At 42.0% G+C, this 15,264-nt stretch overlaps 3 protein-coding genes across 5 annotated transcripts; 1 reads left to right on the forward strand and 2 right to left on the reverse strand.

Annotated features, from left to right (window-relative positions):
- Positions 1-214: 214 nt before the first annotated feature.
- LOC117144506 (regulation of nuclear pre-mRNA domain-containing protein 2) lies at positions 215-4,817 on the forward strand. 3 transcript variants are annotated; one of them, XM_033309720.1, is made up of 9 exons: positions 215-684; positions 742-868; positions 1,014-1,464; positions 1,522-1,680; positions 1,745-2,515; positions 2,635-2,758; positions 2,822-2,929; positions 2,992-3,531; positions 4,689-4,817. In XM_033309720.1, exons 1-9 carry the CDS (start codon positions 531-533, stop codon positions 4,754-4,756), a joined length of 2,502 nt encoding a protein of 833 aa, XP_033165611.1. In that variant the 5' UTR covers positions 215-530; the 3' UTR covers positions 4,757-4,817. The 3 variants fall into 3 exon arrangements, with proteins under 3 accessions (XP_033165611.1, XP_033165590.1, XP_033165600.1); XM_033309699.1 differs by lacking the exon at positions 4,689-4,817 and having other exon boundaries at positions 531-684; positions 2,623-2,758; positions 2,992-4,283; XM_033309709.1 differs by lacking the exon at positions 4,689-4,817 and having other exon boundaries at positions 531-684; positions 2,992-3,551.
- Positions 4,818-5,580: 763 nt separating this feature from the next.
- On the reverse strand, positions 5,581-6,330 carry LOC117147091 (basic helix-loop-helix transcription factor amos). Its single transcript, XM_033313860.1, has one exon. It carries the CDS (start codon positions 6,275-6,277, stop codon positions 5,684-5,686), a length of 594 nt encoding a protein of 197 aa, XP_033169751.1. The 5' UTR covers positions 6,278-6,330; the 3' UTR covers positions 5,581-5,683.
- A 2,926-nt stretch (positions 6,331-9,256) lies between these two features.
- On the reverse strand, positions 9,257-14,533 carry LOC117142112 (solute carrier family 12 member 9). Its single transcript, XM_033306004.1, has 7 exons — positions 14,182-14,533; positions 13,959-14,093; positions 13,216-13,559; positions 11,063-12,330; positions 10,812-11,003; positions 10,570-10,749; positions 9,257-10,507 (listed from the first exon to the last, which is right to left on the reverse strand). The coding sequence occupies exons 1-7, from the start codon at positions 14,444-14,446 to the stop codon at positions 10,066-10,068; spliced, it is 2,826 nt and encodes a 941-aa protein (XP_033161895.1). The 5' UTR covers positions 14,447-14,533; the 3' UTR covers positions 9,257-10,065.
- Positions 14,534-15,264: the final 731 nt, after the last annotated feature.

A 15,264-nucleotide genomic window follows, 5' to 3' on the forward strand; every position in this document is an offset into this window, starting at 1 on the left:
TCAAGCTGAATTAAAACTCATTTAGTGAAAGCTTATGCTGTAACTATATTTAAATAAAATGCACACAGGTTTTATTGTTCACAATATGTAACTTATTTTGAGAAGCATAATTTTTTAAATACATCCAAGTTCTCAACCCGCCCCCGATACGATTAATATCGGCTAGTCGCTACTCGGCCAGCGTTGTAATCAAAGATACCGATAGCATCGCCAGCTCTTTTACCACCTCTACGTAAAGTGGGCACGATTTTTCTGTTTTTTACCGAATGCTTTTATTAAAGCCAACAAAAAAACGCAACAGTAGCTCAAAACGGCCGGGAAAACGTGTGGAAACCATGCGACACTTTGAAAATGTCAACGGTTTGAGGAAAATTCGAGCGGGAAAAGTGGAGTGAGCGATAATTCATTGAGTGCGCGTGTGGCGAGAAGAAGAAAAGTGGAAATACAACGCTGAAAATTAACAGCGGCAAAAAACGTAGTAAACAATTGTAATGCGCTGAGCATCCAGCCGCCAAGTGGGATCGATCAAAATGACGGAAACCTTCGACGAGGAGCTGTTCGAGACGCGACTGGAGGCGCTAAAGGACACGCAGGAGGGCATCCAGCAGATGTCGAACTGGTGCCTGCAGCACCGCTCCAACCACAAGAAGATCATCCAGTGCTGGCTAAACGTCTTCAAAAGGGGTGAGTTTGCAGTGCTCGCCCGTGCCGCAGGAGCTAATGATGCCTTTATCTCTGCAGTTCGAGTGGACCACCGCCTGGTCCTGTTCTATCTGGCCAACGATGTCATCCAGTACAGCAAGCGCAAGCGCTACGAGTTTGTGGAGTGCTGGGCCACAGCCCTCCAAAGGGCCACCACCATGGTGCGGTACGTATTCCCAGCCGGAAACATAAGGCACGACTATCATTTTTATTGAAAAACAAACAAATTCAATCCACTTTATTCTTATACTTTCGACTTTTCAATATTAGAGCCATACTAATTCACCTTTCAATATTTCTTCTTCCCCCAGCGACGAGCGCGTCAAAGATAAAATCCTACGAATCTTCAAGATCTGGGAGCAGCGGGAGATCTACAATGAGGAGTACCTAAGCGACTTGAGCGGCCTGCTGAACATAGCGCCGCCCAAAAAGTCCCAGGTCGATGTCAGCGACGAGTTCCAGAACGCCACACTGATCGCCCAGGTGAGGGAGTGCGTCGAGCTGGCCGAGATAACCGACAAAAGCATGCAGAAGCTGCCGAAGCCGCCAACCTTCGAAATCGAAGTCATCAAGCAGCAGCTAAAGGACAAGAGCCACTCCGGGAACATTGAGAAGGAGGTGGAGCGCTGTGTAGCCTTCATCAATGCCTACAATAAGAACCTGCAGAACGAAATTAAGAGTCGAAAGGCGGTGCTGGCCAGTATTGAAGCGGCGAAAAAGTTTTACGAGCATCAGGGAAAGGAAGTCAAAGTGGTAGCCAGTGTAAGTTCAATCTATTAGCTATCAAGATTACGAAGCCTAAATAATTAAATCTTACAGGCCTATAAGAGCTTTGGTACGCGCATTAAAATTGTGAAACGAAAGCTGGACGAGACCATACCCAACCTGGCCAGTCCGATACCCTCGCCGGACGTAAATGCTCCTTCACCTGAACGCGATGCAGATCTCCAACTGCCCGAAGAAAATAATATACCACTGGTACTTATATCAAACAAAATATTAATTGATTTCAGTCAAGTTTATTCATTTATTTTCCTTGCAGAACCTTTTTGGCGGTAGTATTAATGGCTTCACGAGTTATCTGGATGGTGGCAAGCTGCCCTTCGACATCAACGATTTCAAGCGGGACTCGAAAGATAGGGGAAGTGCCATTGAGGTGATTGGATCGCGATCGGACGACGAGGCATACGTGCCGAGTGCCAATTTCTACAAACCGGAGCCTATTTCCAGTGCCGATAGCGGCTCCATACCAGGTCTTGGTGGATCAGCGGTATATACGCCCGATGCGCCCCTGTTTGGTTCTAACAGCCAAGACCAATATATCCCGCCTCCACCATCGCATCTCTACGGTGATAACGGAAACGGAGGAAGCAGTGGTGGTCCTTCCGACCAGTACACGCCTGCACCCATGCCACCGCCACCACTTCCACCGTCGCTTGGACCCTCCAGTGGATCGGCAGATGATTTCAACAGCACGTGGAATATGAGTATGTCGTGGACGCCGCTGGACTCTAGCCTTAATAGCAGTGGCGCTAGCTCTTCTTCGTATGCAAATCAATCAACTCCCCATTCGCCGCCGCACTTTGACAGAAAGGCTAGCTCGACGGCAGCTCCGATCGAATATAACGAGCTTCTACATACGAATCCTGCAGCGCTGGGCGCCGAGGACGTAGACCATCGCACCTTGCAGCTTCCCCCGGCGTTCGATTTTGGCGCAAAGTTGGGTCTGAGCAAGGACAAGTCCAGGCAGTTGGTGGACATTGATCACAGAAATTTAATATCACTCACTGGATCACCTGGCGGAGCAGAAAAGGTAACGTTTCTAATCATCTTATTTTTCTTACAAAAAATTGCCGGAAATTCTTACTTCATGCTGCATTTTTAATAGTTTTAGTTTAATATATAATGAATATGTGACAGTCTTCCTTTCAGGACTTTGCCAGCGGTGATGTGGATTACCGCATTGTCCCGAGTCCCAACGATGAAGGTATCATGGCCCCTCCTGGCAACAACTACGCAAAAAGCAAGACCTGTTCGCCGCTTAAATCCAATGCTAGTACGTACAAGTAAAACAAATATATATATTACAAATTAAAACGATGTTAATTCTTTAAAACAGGCTCGTCATCTGAATCGGATCGTGTAGATGGAGCTACTCGTTATGATCCTGCTGATATGGTAATTGATATGGATATGTCGGATGATGATATTGACGAGTCACTAAGAGGTAAGTTGAAAGCAATCTCCCTAGGGTAATGTTTATAACTTTTAAACTATATGATCTTTTAGAGCCCAAGGAGGATAATGGAGATGCCGAGATTGACGCCAATGGTGCATTGACGCCATCGCGTCCAGTTTTGCTGGAAACTCCGCCAGACTTTATTAATCCGTGGGACGCGAACAACAGTTTTATGGGGCCGCCTTTGCCCGATGAAGAGGATCAGCAGCAACACCATGAACAGCAGCAAAATCAGCAGCAAGAACTTCAACATCACCAACATCAGCAGCATCAACAACAGCAGCCCTGGAACCAAATGAATCCCATGCAAATGGGAGGAGGTGGAGCACCGCCACCTCCGCGACCACCATATGGACAACCTTTCCCGCCCTTTCAGCGCTTTCCCGGTCCACCGATGAACGGTCCCGATGGAATGCAGCGCGGACGTGGACGAGGTCGGGGATGGAATGGACCCGGACCAGGCCCTTTTAGACCGCCTTACCAACGGATGCCCGGACCGGGATTTGATGGACCCGGACCAGGGCCGCGACCATTTTTTCCTAGGGGTGGCGGACCTGGCGGTCCGATGCGTGGCCGCGGGCGTATGCGTGGTAAAGCTTGGATGATGTAATTACGTATTTTATAGATCTACAAAAAGAGAGACCCTAGTTTTAGATTTCACTTATCTCACTTTGATTTAATTTAACAAAAAAGTGTATTGCATAGAACAGATAACTCAACCCCACACATTTCTCTTGGTTTCCCTTTGGGCGGTGGGCAGATGACGTTGGCAGACGATATTGTACATTGCTGTGTATAATATTACCTAGCCATGGTTGTTATTGAAGTAAATTCATGAGATTTTAAAAAATATATAACATGAATTCTAAACAAAAAGCCATCAGCAATTGAAGTGAAAGTTAAATAAAATTATCCACGACACCCGTTGAGCTATTTTATTATGTAAATTATTAAATGATGACTAAATATGATAACGCGAATTGTTTCCAATCAGCCAACGTCAGCCGCCTTCATCAAGGGGAATCTAGGACAACACGTGCAAAGACTTTACACTTACACCCTCGACTTAACTTATGTTTGTGTATTGACATAGATTAAGCATATAGTGTATGATTAGTTAATGCCTTCGCTTTTAGTTCCTAGTGCTAACCATAGACACTAGTACTTGTAAATAGTTATAACGAAAAGTAGTCCCAAAATTAATTGTTAACGTAATTCAAATATACTCTTCACTAATGGTCAATGATATTAACTTTTTAAATATATATCGATTTGAATTTGATTTAAACTACTTTATAATGAAAATCCAAATATAATGGTAATAAAAAACACTTTTCAGCAATTTCGTCAGATCGTTGTAATGGCATCTTTAAAACTATCTTTTCCGATCTTCGTTATTTTCAAATTTACTATATATCAATTAAATAAATATTTTGGATTAGCTACGATCCAGTTTAAGGCATCTCAAGTTTTGATAATTCTATGAAAACGGGATATATTATTTCTATTGGTGGCATTCACATCCATCGATGGTTGAAATCAAAGTATCACTAAAAACGAGGCAACCGTTACAATGATCTGACTAATTTCAAGAAAAATAAGTTAGTAAGAGTACATATAGATCTCGAGAATTACATTAACATTCTACCCATTTGAAAACCATTTGATAAGGCTTATCGAATTTATTGACCACCTAATTAGTTTACTATATACTATTTTACTTATTTCGTTGTGCATTCTATTTCAGACTTAGTGAAGAGCAATTTCTCAGATTTCTGTGGACTCAAGCAATATACCATAGTTATAGTAAGCTAAGTTAACAATCTGTATTTAGTTCTATAAATACAAACATCAATGTGATATTTGCAATTGAAAACTGTATCGTACGATACGTGTTTTGTCTTTCTGGATCCTCGACTTCATCCGTTTCAGATACATCCTCGCTCGGTCCACCCACAGTTCCCATAGCACTTACAAATGGCTATGTTTAAATCAATTTTCGTCCAACCTTCGAAGGATCTAAGGCAGCGACTGTGTTTATCCTCAGTGTTTACCTGTTGACGTTTGCGGCATTTAATCACTTCTGTTTTGGAGTTCCCTCACTTTGAGTCGGAAGCGGAACTCATTAATTCTCGGTTGGTTACTGATGTTGTGACCTTTCGTTTTGGTTCGTGGGCGTGGCGCACTCCCTAGCTTGCCATGCCGCTCTCATCCTTCAAGGATAACAAGGATACCCTTTTTCGGGCTAAGATGAAAGCGTGGCGAATATAAACAAATGTGGAGGCATTAGTTGGATTGATAAATGGACTTTTCACATTTTTATATATTTATGTAAATTTATAAGTCTGATAAGTTATTTACATTTCAGTACCACTACCTATCATCTTTCGATCCTTTTTAAAAAAGTTATTGTATTTTATCCTTTTACTCTCTAAAAATATCTGTATATGTACCAGCACAAAATGCAAAGATACAATTCATACAAAATATAAATTTCAAAGTTCGTCCAACATTATTTTTTTTCAAGCTCCACCATTTCATACCATATGAATTTAAAACAATATAATTGATATTTTATTTTGATTTTTATTAGAAAATTATTGCTTGAATTATTTACAACTATGATAATAAACGTAAAACTAACAGCCTTTATAAGATTTCCACTAGGATGAAGGTGTTGCTGCAACACAGCCCGCAAAGGAACTTCCATTTGAGGAAGAAAGGATGAAGGAGGACTACTAGCTAGTAGTCTCTGGACAGCAACGTGACCAGATCCCCGATGTATGCCTGCGCCATTTGCAGAGTTTCGTATTTGGACAGTCGCCGATCGTGGCCGAGTGATGGAACCACATCCCTCAACTTGTCGAAGGCATCGTTCAGGCTGTTCATCCGCCTCCGTTCCCGAGCATTGGCGGCCAGTCGCCGCTTTTTGAGGACTTCGCCACCGAATCCCGCGGACGATGAACTGCTCGAAGAGGCGGAGGAAGCAGATGAAGACATGGAAGTGGACAGCTTGTCGTATGGCTTGCTCCTCTGCTGCTTGTTCCAGTACCTTGGACTTCTGCCCTGGCTCTTGCTCAAAGGATTCGCTTGGTGGTGCTGCTGCTGCTCCTGGGCACTCAGCATATGCTCCAATTCCAGGACAGACGGCGTATCGTAGTACATCTCCAAGGAGCAACTGTTCGCTCCGTCCGACTGGCTGTCGCTGGTGCTAAACTCCTGCTGGTACATGAGCTGCTCCAACTGCTGGAAGGTGTCGTTGCCCAAGAACTCGGGAATCGCTGGGGCTTCGTCGGGGAAGTAAAACTGCTCCATTAGCTCGTTGTTGGTCAACATGTTTACGTTTGCAGGCTCAAAGGACAACTGAAGTGGCTGGTTGAGGATGGGTCTTTATATAGCTGCCTGCCGATTATTCAGCTCTCACGTGATTGGTTCACTCCTTATGTCCTGTTACCTGATTCGCTGCCTCAAGCTGATCCGATCCGCTCAGGTACTCGAGTGCCAACCTCTTGAGGATCAGCAGCACAGCCCGTGCCCTAAATTGGCTTGCGGTCAAGACGTTTAATTGTCTCTGGCTGCAACTCTCTCCCTCTTTCTCCCAGGTATTTGCTGTATCAGCTACAGGTCGACTCCTTTTGTTTGACCTGTCATTTGGCTACCGTCTGTAATCATACCTCTTTTGTTACTTGCCCTGGAATTGACTTTTTATATTCAAACAAACTTAGCCAAGGTCAAAATGCGAACGCACAAAAGACTCTTGTCATATGGGAATATTTTGCACAATGTGTGGCTCCATCGAAGATCCCCATGGATCAGCTTGGTTGCATGTCTGTGGTCTAGTGAGTGGAGTGCTCGACTGGTTGGTTGGAAACCCCATTTCTCGGACAGAACAAAGAGCAACAATTGTGCTTGTGCGGTTTGTGACTTTCGATTTTAGGCGGTTGTACTTACTTTATTGGGTCAAATTTAAGTGGGTGTATTAATACTGGCTTTCTCCTCCTTTACATGGCCAAATTACAGGAAGTCAAGAAGTTCAAAATTCAAAAAATCATGAAGAAATCAAAGCAAGTGTTACCTTTAACAAATTACATTTAAAAAAGGTTTCTTGTTATCAAAATAATAGATTTAGCTCCTTTAAAGTGTTCTTTCATGGAAACTAAAGGAATACATTCTACATTTTATAATTTTATTTTATTAAATTATACATATTGCATATTTAATTTTTTTGAATTTATTATTTTCATATTAACGGATTGGAAATGTGTCATATTAACGCCTTTACTGGAGAGTTACTACTACTCAAAAATGCTGAAACCATTCCATGTGTCCTTCGAAACTCTGGCGCAATATGTTGCACCCTCACATCACGTACTTCCAATCGAATGCTCTGGTTTCCACGTCATAGTCATCTTGGGATCAAGCCCACTTTCAAGTGACCGCATCGAAAGGCTAATTAACTCCACAGACTCGCAGCATTAGAGGGAAAATCAATTCGAGGAGTTCGCTGAATTTCTAAGGAAACCGGGCAAAACAATTGGAAAACACTGGCCGAGAAGCGCCGAGCATGGCTAAAGAGTACAAATGATGCCACTGCAAGATGGCCCAGATACTTCGCCCAAATTGTCAAGGAACAAAGTCCCGAGCCGACAAAGGATCCTGACGTTTGATCTTGACGGTGATGATGATAGCTGATGGATCGATCGATCGCTCGATCGGTTCACTTTGTTAAGAGTGCCACGCGACCGCAGCTTAGTTGAAATCCTGGCCGGGATTAGGCATTATGCTGCAATATTTTCGGGAGAAAGGTTCGCGGATAACCTAAAGATCTGCAACGCCTTCGAAAAGAGGTTCTGGAATTTCCAATTAGCATTTTTCTGCGCTACCTGGGACCTCGATCCTGTCAAAATAGCAACAATAGGTAGTCGGTTGGTGGGCGGTTCTGGTTGAAAGTGGGAACCTCTCTCCGCACTCCATATCCATAGCCGTTTGTTTCTTTTCTTCTGGCCAACAATAGGTCACCTGATGATAATCTCGGATACGTCGGGCTGTTGCGTGTTTCTGGGTTTTCCCTGCCAGATTAATCGTTTTCGTTTTGCGGATTAGTTGTTGGCGCTAAATTGCGAAAATGAGATTAGAAGTCAGAGTCCCGGAGTCACCAGGAATTCCATGGGAATCTCTTCTCGCCCAACACTTGTTGATTCCACTCTTTGTATTGCAATGCCTGACAATGGATCTTTGTTTTTGGTCCCATTGTTGGTCAGAAATGGTTCAGACCTAACTCCATTGTCCTGAGCATAATTACCATGTAATAATCTGGAATTATGAATTATTATATACGAAGATTTGTTTGTTTCCAAGTAAATTCGTTGTGGTCACAGATGTGCAAAAATTTCCAGACAGTATGTCTAGCAAGGACTTGAAATGAATGTTTCCGGCGAAAGCGGAGAATTTGAATATAATTTTTAATTGCATACTTTAAATGTTCTTAATAATTAACTTTGCTGGTAATTATTTTATTTAAATGTATAGGGCGTACATCATTTCTTAGGCAAGAAATAGTTTCCTTCGCTTTAAAGAAAGGTTACAAGTAAAACTTATAAATATTTAAATGTTTTGCTTAGATCCCAGTTCCACAAAACTCATGCCATAACTTACGGCACACTTCAAGGTCTAATAAGGATATATGTTTAACCAGGCCGGCTAGTCCTTACTATCAACAAAATGTCCGTTGGGCTGCCAAGGATAGCGCCCCGAAAAGTGTCAGGCAATTGCGAGTGTTTATTGGAATTTATTGACACTTGAGAGGTGATCGGGATAAAAACAGTTACAGAAACGAGAGTGATCCTCGAAAGGACACGGGCAGGTAATCGGGGCCAATCCCGAGTGCGACGCCGACCTTCAATGATAGGTATCATAAATTGTCATCACATAAATAGTGAAACAACAGGACCAACCGTATCCCCGGTGACATTTATGACTCTATTGACCGTCTGCCGCTGCTCCTGATTTCCTAGATGCTCCTGCTGGGCAATCAGTGTCCTCTTACACGTGACCCGCTCCCCTATCTTAATAAGCAGTTAATGGTAGCGGTAAGCGATTCACAAACAAAGCTAAAGCCAGATAAGAGCCGCCTTTTTGAAAAGGGGAAGTGTTAATGGATGCTTCGATAAGGAAACAATAAAACAATGAACAGGATATCGCTTCATATAATCCATTTCGCCCTTTGATAGCGAAACCAAATAACTGAAAATCTAGTTTTTATATATATGAATGAATATACGATTTTGTATAAGACCCAGTAAAAATTCAATATCATTTACATAAATACATATCGCTAAGTCTTTATTTAAAATATTGGAAAGAACCGATTACAATGAATGCTGTGATCAATTATTGTATTATTAGCTAGGTCACAGTTCCATAAAGTTTACACACGCAAAACACTTGTCTACGACAATCGATCAATGTCCGTCCGAGCTGTGAAGGTCTTCCAAAAATGGATTACAAGCTAAGTGCAATATGAAATCATCAATTTTACAACCACAATGGAACGCGGTTATGTAATACTTTTTGTCCTGTGGTGTCTTTAATCGTGAATTAGTAATAGTAGATATTTATAATCAATCACAAAGTGGTTAATATCGGTGTGAGTTCCGTTGGGGATGAGTTTTGAATATGATATTAGTTATCAGTTGCTGGATGGTCCACGTGGGTTCGATTAAATTGTTGCAATAGTACTCTGATATGATTACAAATTTTGATTCGGAATTTACGACACTGTTCAAACTGTGCGAATAAATATTAAATTAGCTACAACATGAAATTAACAAACTAAAGGCATACTACTTTTATGGGGTGAGGCGATGCAGTTTTTAGATGTCTAAAATGTAAGTAATTTTTAAGTAATTACAATCAAATAATCGAGTTATATGCTTGCCCTTTCGGCATCGGCGACATGTGCATTCCAACTTAATCGCCTCACCCTAATGTATAATGTTACTCGATAAAGCTACGAGCACACAAAAACGCACACAATTTTGAAAATACACCCTCACAATTGGTTTAATCCGGTTGCACTCCGGATTTTATCACTCATGGAAACGCGAATATCTCCAATTCGAAGCCTAGAGCGTTGTGGAGGTCACAGTGCTGACACCATGGACGAGAATGGTGGGCGGTAAGTCGGCGGTCAGTTCAGTTAGCAGTTCCATATAGCTGGCGCTGCGTTGCGCGAAATCCGGCGCCGAGAGCTTCGGCGGAGCGGCCAGATAGATGAACGATAATGCCGTCTGATCGGAGCGTTCGCGTATGATTTGATTGGCACGCTGCATGTAGAGAAGGGAGCGATTCAGGGTCTCCTCGCCCACCTCGTCATCATCCTCCAGCACCACATTGTCCGCCTGAGCGGTGAACTGCTTGAGGGTGCGGGCATGTCGGCTAAAGTCGGTGTCCCGGCTCCACTCCTGGATCTCCACAATGTCGGCTGTGATGCGCAGCTCCTTAAGAGACTGCTCCAGCTTCATTTTCGAGAATATTTCAATTTGTGGGGTCTGGGTGTCGAAAGTGCTGAGTAAAATAGACGATAAATATATTATATGTTTATAAAATGTTGTATTAATTTCACTTACCCCACTGTCCGCTCGTCGTTGGCCTCGCACAGGAAAATCCTCACTCTCAGATGCTTCCATTTGGCCAGCATAATCACCGCCAATTGCATCATGAACAAAGACACCATATCGAAGGGATCTCCAGATGTTGGATTGAATATATTTATGGGCCACACGTCAATGTACTTCACATGTTTGCTCCTGCATTCAATAATGTGTACTTAAAAATGTGCTCAAGAATTAAAAGTGAATTTTCTACTCACATGGAAATAAAATTTTTGTCCAATCTTTGGAAATTTCTGCACAAGCACAGATTCTTCTTCATCCTAAGGGTGTCGCACAGGATCTGAACGTACTCCTGAATTTGGAATTGCTTCGGATCGCCATCCCGACGAATGGGGAAGTTTTGAATTTCGCCATTGTTAAAGTCATCGGTTTTATAGGGGGAGGAACCGCTGAAAAAATGTACATAGATAAGTTTTGTAATACTTGCAGATAAAAAAGTAATACACACTTTTGAAAAAAGTCCCTGGGGGCCTCGCTGTCGTAGAAACCCAAGATAATCGTGTTTGGTTTCATGGCTCCAATTCCCGATAAGCGAATCAGGTGCTGGACTCCCTCGCGGATGCTCCGACTGAGAGTGACCTCTGTAAAGGCCTTGACTCTCATGTGATCTAGGAATGACCACCACTGCTGGTTGTCCTCGGCATCTTCGATGCCCTTGAAGTCACCCAATTTGACATGACCAATTATGTACAGACCGCTCTTTTTGAGATCATTTACAAAGTCCACCAGTGGACAGCACGAACGTGGCGATGACACGAGCAGTAGGATCTGCGGACGCCAGAACTTAACGTGATCCTTGCGGGGATCCAGCATTAACAGATACTTCCGCACCTGGTGGAACATCAAAGCCTGGGAGATCGAGCCCCATTGAGCTGCCTGAGTGGCAGGCGAGAACAAATGTAAAGCAATCACCAGGATGAGGCACAGTATAATGCACGAAGAGGCGTAGATGAAGTTAATCACAAACATCATGATCAGAGTGCCCAGTAATCCAACCAGACAGGTGTGCCAGGTGAAGAACTTAAATAGGGGCCTGAAGTTTGGAGCTCCCGTGAGTTCAATGCCCAAACAAGCCAGGTTGGTGGCTAAGTAGGAGAGCATGAAGAGCACCGAATTAATCTGGGCGATGATGTTGAAGGATCCAATCAGCAGAATGCACTCCACGAGACACCAGCTCACCGCAACCGCTGCAATGGGGTTGCCCTTCCAAGTTCCATGAATCACAAAGTTCAGAAGGCTGCCAAACACTTGATCCTTAGACAATGCCTCCAGAATCCTGCTAGATCCAATCAGATTGCTTAGACTTGTTGAAAAGGTAGCGGTCAAAATGCCGATCGCCGTAAATGGAGGCCAAAGATTCACGGGCATCAGGAACAGGTAATTGTTCTGCATTGTAAAGTACGGAGTCGTGCAGCTCATGAGGAAGGACAGGATGATGTAGGAGACGAAGGTAAACGCCACCGCCGAGAGAGTGCCATAGGGAATACTCTTTGATGGGTTCTTCAGTTCTCCGGACATGTTTGCACCCGCCATTATGCCAGTGACTCCGGAAAACAGCACACCGAAGGTGGTGGAGAAGTCTACTTGCTTGCCATTCGACGTGTAATCGCGACCATAGTGGGATCCAAGATTATCCCGCAGCGTTGTGGCATTCAGTCCTGTATAGTCGAGAAAAGTTGTGGTATTCGATAAAATATTGTCCCCAGGAACGGGTATCTGGAATAGAAGAAAAGTGTTAAGGTATCGTGTTGATGTAGCCAGAAAGGTTGTATATATGTACATGCTTAGTTTTTCATTACTTGCAGCCCGGCACGCTCTTTCATGACTCAAACATTCTTATCAGTTTATTCAGTTTATAGTCTGTTTGCCTTACGAGTATTAAATAAAATGTTCTTGAAAATATAGTTTTTTTTTTTTAAATAATTGGCTTTGAAGGCCAACCTTGAGATAAACATCTAATCTTTGTGGATAATCCTTTTTTAATCATTGATATTTTTATGTCACATGCAAAATAATTCCCAAATAAACTACAAAATACATTTAATTTTTGTTACATAGAGCTATTTACGGACCCATTATGATTCAAATATCAAATACTTGTAATTATCAGGAAAACATTTCGGTTAAATCGCCTTTAAGTAATGTAATTAAAAAAAGATTTGTGAATCAGCCTTATAAATGCCACACATAAATGATAAAATGTGTGTCCAATTCCAACCAAGTATTTATCACCCCGAGTAAGTCCTGACCAAATATTTATAATAAGCCCGATTTGATCCCAAGATAGACTAGATATCAGTATCACATTTAAATTGATAAGAACAACAGGTCTTTTCCTCAATGAGCAATAGCTACACAGCAAAAAAAAGTCATTTCATACTATATCATATAATTATTAAAAGTTTGTTAAAAAATGTAAGGTCTTTGAAAAATTATTAGCCTCACATATGTATTATTCCCCTTATTTTGTTGTATACAATTCTAATTATTTTATGCATACATGAAGTGTATTGTTTGTAGCTGTTTGTAAATAGTGCAACAAAATCTTATCAATGCATGGAAACATAAGGCTTTTCTTCTGTGTACTAAAAGATATCTTACCGTGTTATTGGTGGCGCCCACAATTAGAAAACTAAAGTAGGTGGCAAACAGGCAAACGGTCACGGTGGCCAAAATAATCACTGACGTCTTGGCGAACAAAGCGGCGCCCACCAGGCAAACCAGCAGTTGCAGGGTGTTTATCATGCTGCTGGTAAGGAAACGCCACCAATCCCCATCCGGTAGGTGGGAGTCACCGCTCACAAAATGGCCACGCGGTCCGAAGTTATCCATGATGCCCTCAGTGCAACCGGATATGGCCATTGCAGATCCCACCACATTGGCAAAGAAGAAGAGGGTTCCTATCGAGCCACCAAACTCCAGTCCCAGCGTTCGACTAATCATGACTGCAAAAAAATGTGATAAAATAAATGATTTAATGAAAGTAAACGAGAAAAACCAAAGCAGAGCGTAACGAATCCGTCTATTTTTAAAGTATTTCATAGTCTGAGTTACTAAAAAAGTAAAATGAATTACCATATAAAATATTTGACAAGTCGTTGGCTTAAAAAAATGCAGTTTTGCATGCATTATTATTGTTTGTAAGACACAAAATATATTAAAATAAAACTTTGGTGGTTACTTTCAATAAATGTACATATTTATATACATACATATGTACATATATAGATTAGAAAGTAATTTACATATTAAAAACAAAGTAAGAGATTAAAAATTAAAATATGTATAAATGAGAAATAAAAAGTACTTGTGCACCATTTCTAACACATTAGTTAGTTACTCACAATAAACTCCCCCTCCCTCGATGGCTCCATTGGTGGAAATGGCGCAGACCGAAGCCACCGTGAAGAGCAGAATTCCGTAGGCGATGAGGAACTGCAGCAGGGTTACATACAGGCCCGCATTTCCGACGATGTAGCCTGAACAAAGAGAGTTAAATAGTGGAAAAGACCGAGATCAACGGACCATCACAACAAGTGTTTTGTGACGTCATCGCCGCGCACTTACCGACTCGGATGAAGACCAAAGCGCTAAACATGGACAAAGCCACCGGACTGAAGACTCCGGCAAAGGTGCCGAGCGTACGGCCACTACGATCCGGGTCCTGCATTCCGAACTCCACATATCCGTCGCCATCCTGCGGGGTGTGGGGGCGATCGCCACTGTTTTGGCTGCCGCCGAATAAGGATCCGAAACTGCGGAAAACACTGCCCGTACGACCACTACGGGAATTAGCTATGGGAGCCGTCTCCTGCTCCGCGGAGGCGCTCATCTCGATGTCCGTGGTGCGGGTGCGAGAAATCCGGAAACACTAAAGACGTTCCAACGAACGCCTACAATTTCCAGCTGTCGCAGACCAATAAGAATAATCACAACCATGGGCAGGGCATAGAAACTTTTTAACGGGGTTCTTCATGCAAATAGTATACAGAAATTTATTTATCACGCCTGAATGTGCGCTTCATATTGCGCACTTATAATGTGCAATCATACGACTTATACGACATTATAAATGAGTTAATAAAACACTTGAAATTTCGATGTAGTAGGTATTTGTGGATCTTCTAACCCCCCAGAACCCCTTCTACGACCATGTTTTTGAAGTCACTCAAATAATGTGGCAGCGCACTTTAATATACTAATCATTCAAATATAAAAAATACTAAACTGTTACAATTTTTGTGCAGTATATATCGCATATGAATTCAAATATCTTTAAAATCTTAAATCATAGTCTTATAACAAATCTGCAGTTGTTGGATAAAAAATTTCGTCGGTTTAACAAATCTATCAAAATTAATTTAATGTAATATCAAATAGTAAAACCAGTGTCAAATAAATAGTTTTAACAACAAGGTGAAACATTTTATGGTACATGAATAGAACAATAAGAACCGATAAAGCTAACTTAATAAATGCCTTAATAATGAATGTACGCAAAGTTAATAGTCAAGTCCAGATATCTCTAATTAAAAAGACTGCTAAAGAAGAATCATTTAATGAATGACCAAGCACATTGATTGTCTCTAAATATAGTACCTAATTGGTCGGCCTTCTTAGAAATTGATAATAAAATATGGCTCTTCAAAA

This window comes from Drosophila mauritiana, chromosome 2L (assembly GCF_004382145.1).
Source record: "Drosophila mauritiana strain mau12 chromosome 2L, ASM438214v1, whole genome shotgun sequence".
Taxonomy (NCBI): Eukaryota; Metazoa; Arthropoda; class Insecta; order Diptera; family Drosophilidae; genus Drosophila; species Drosophila mauritiana.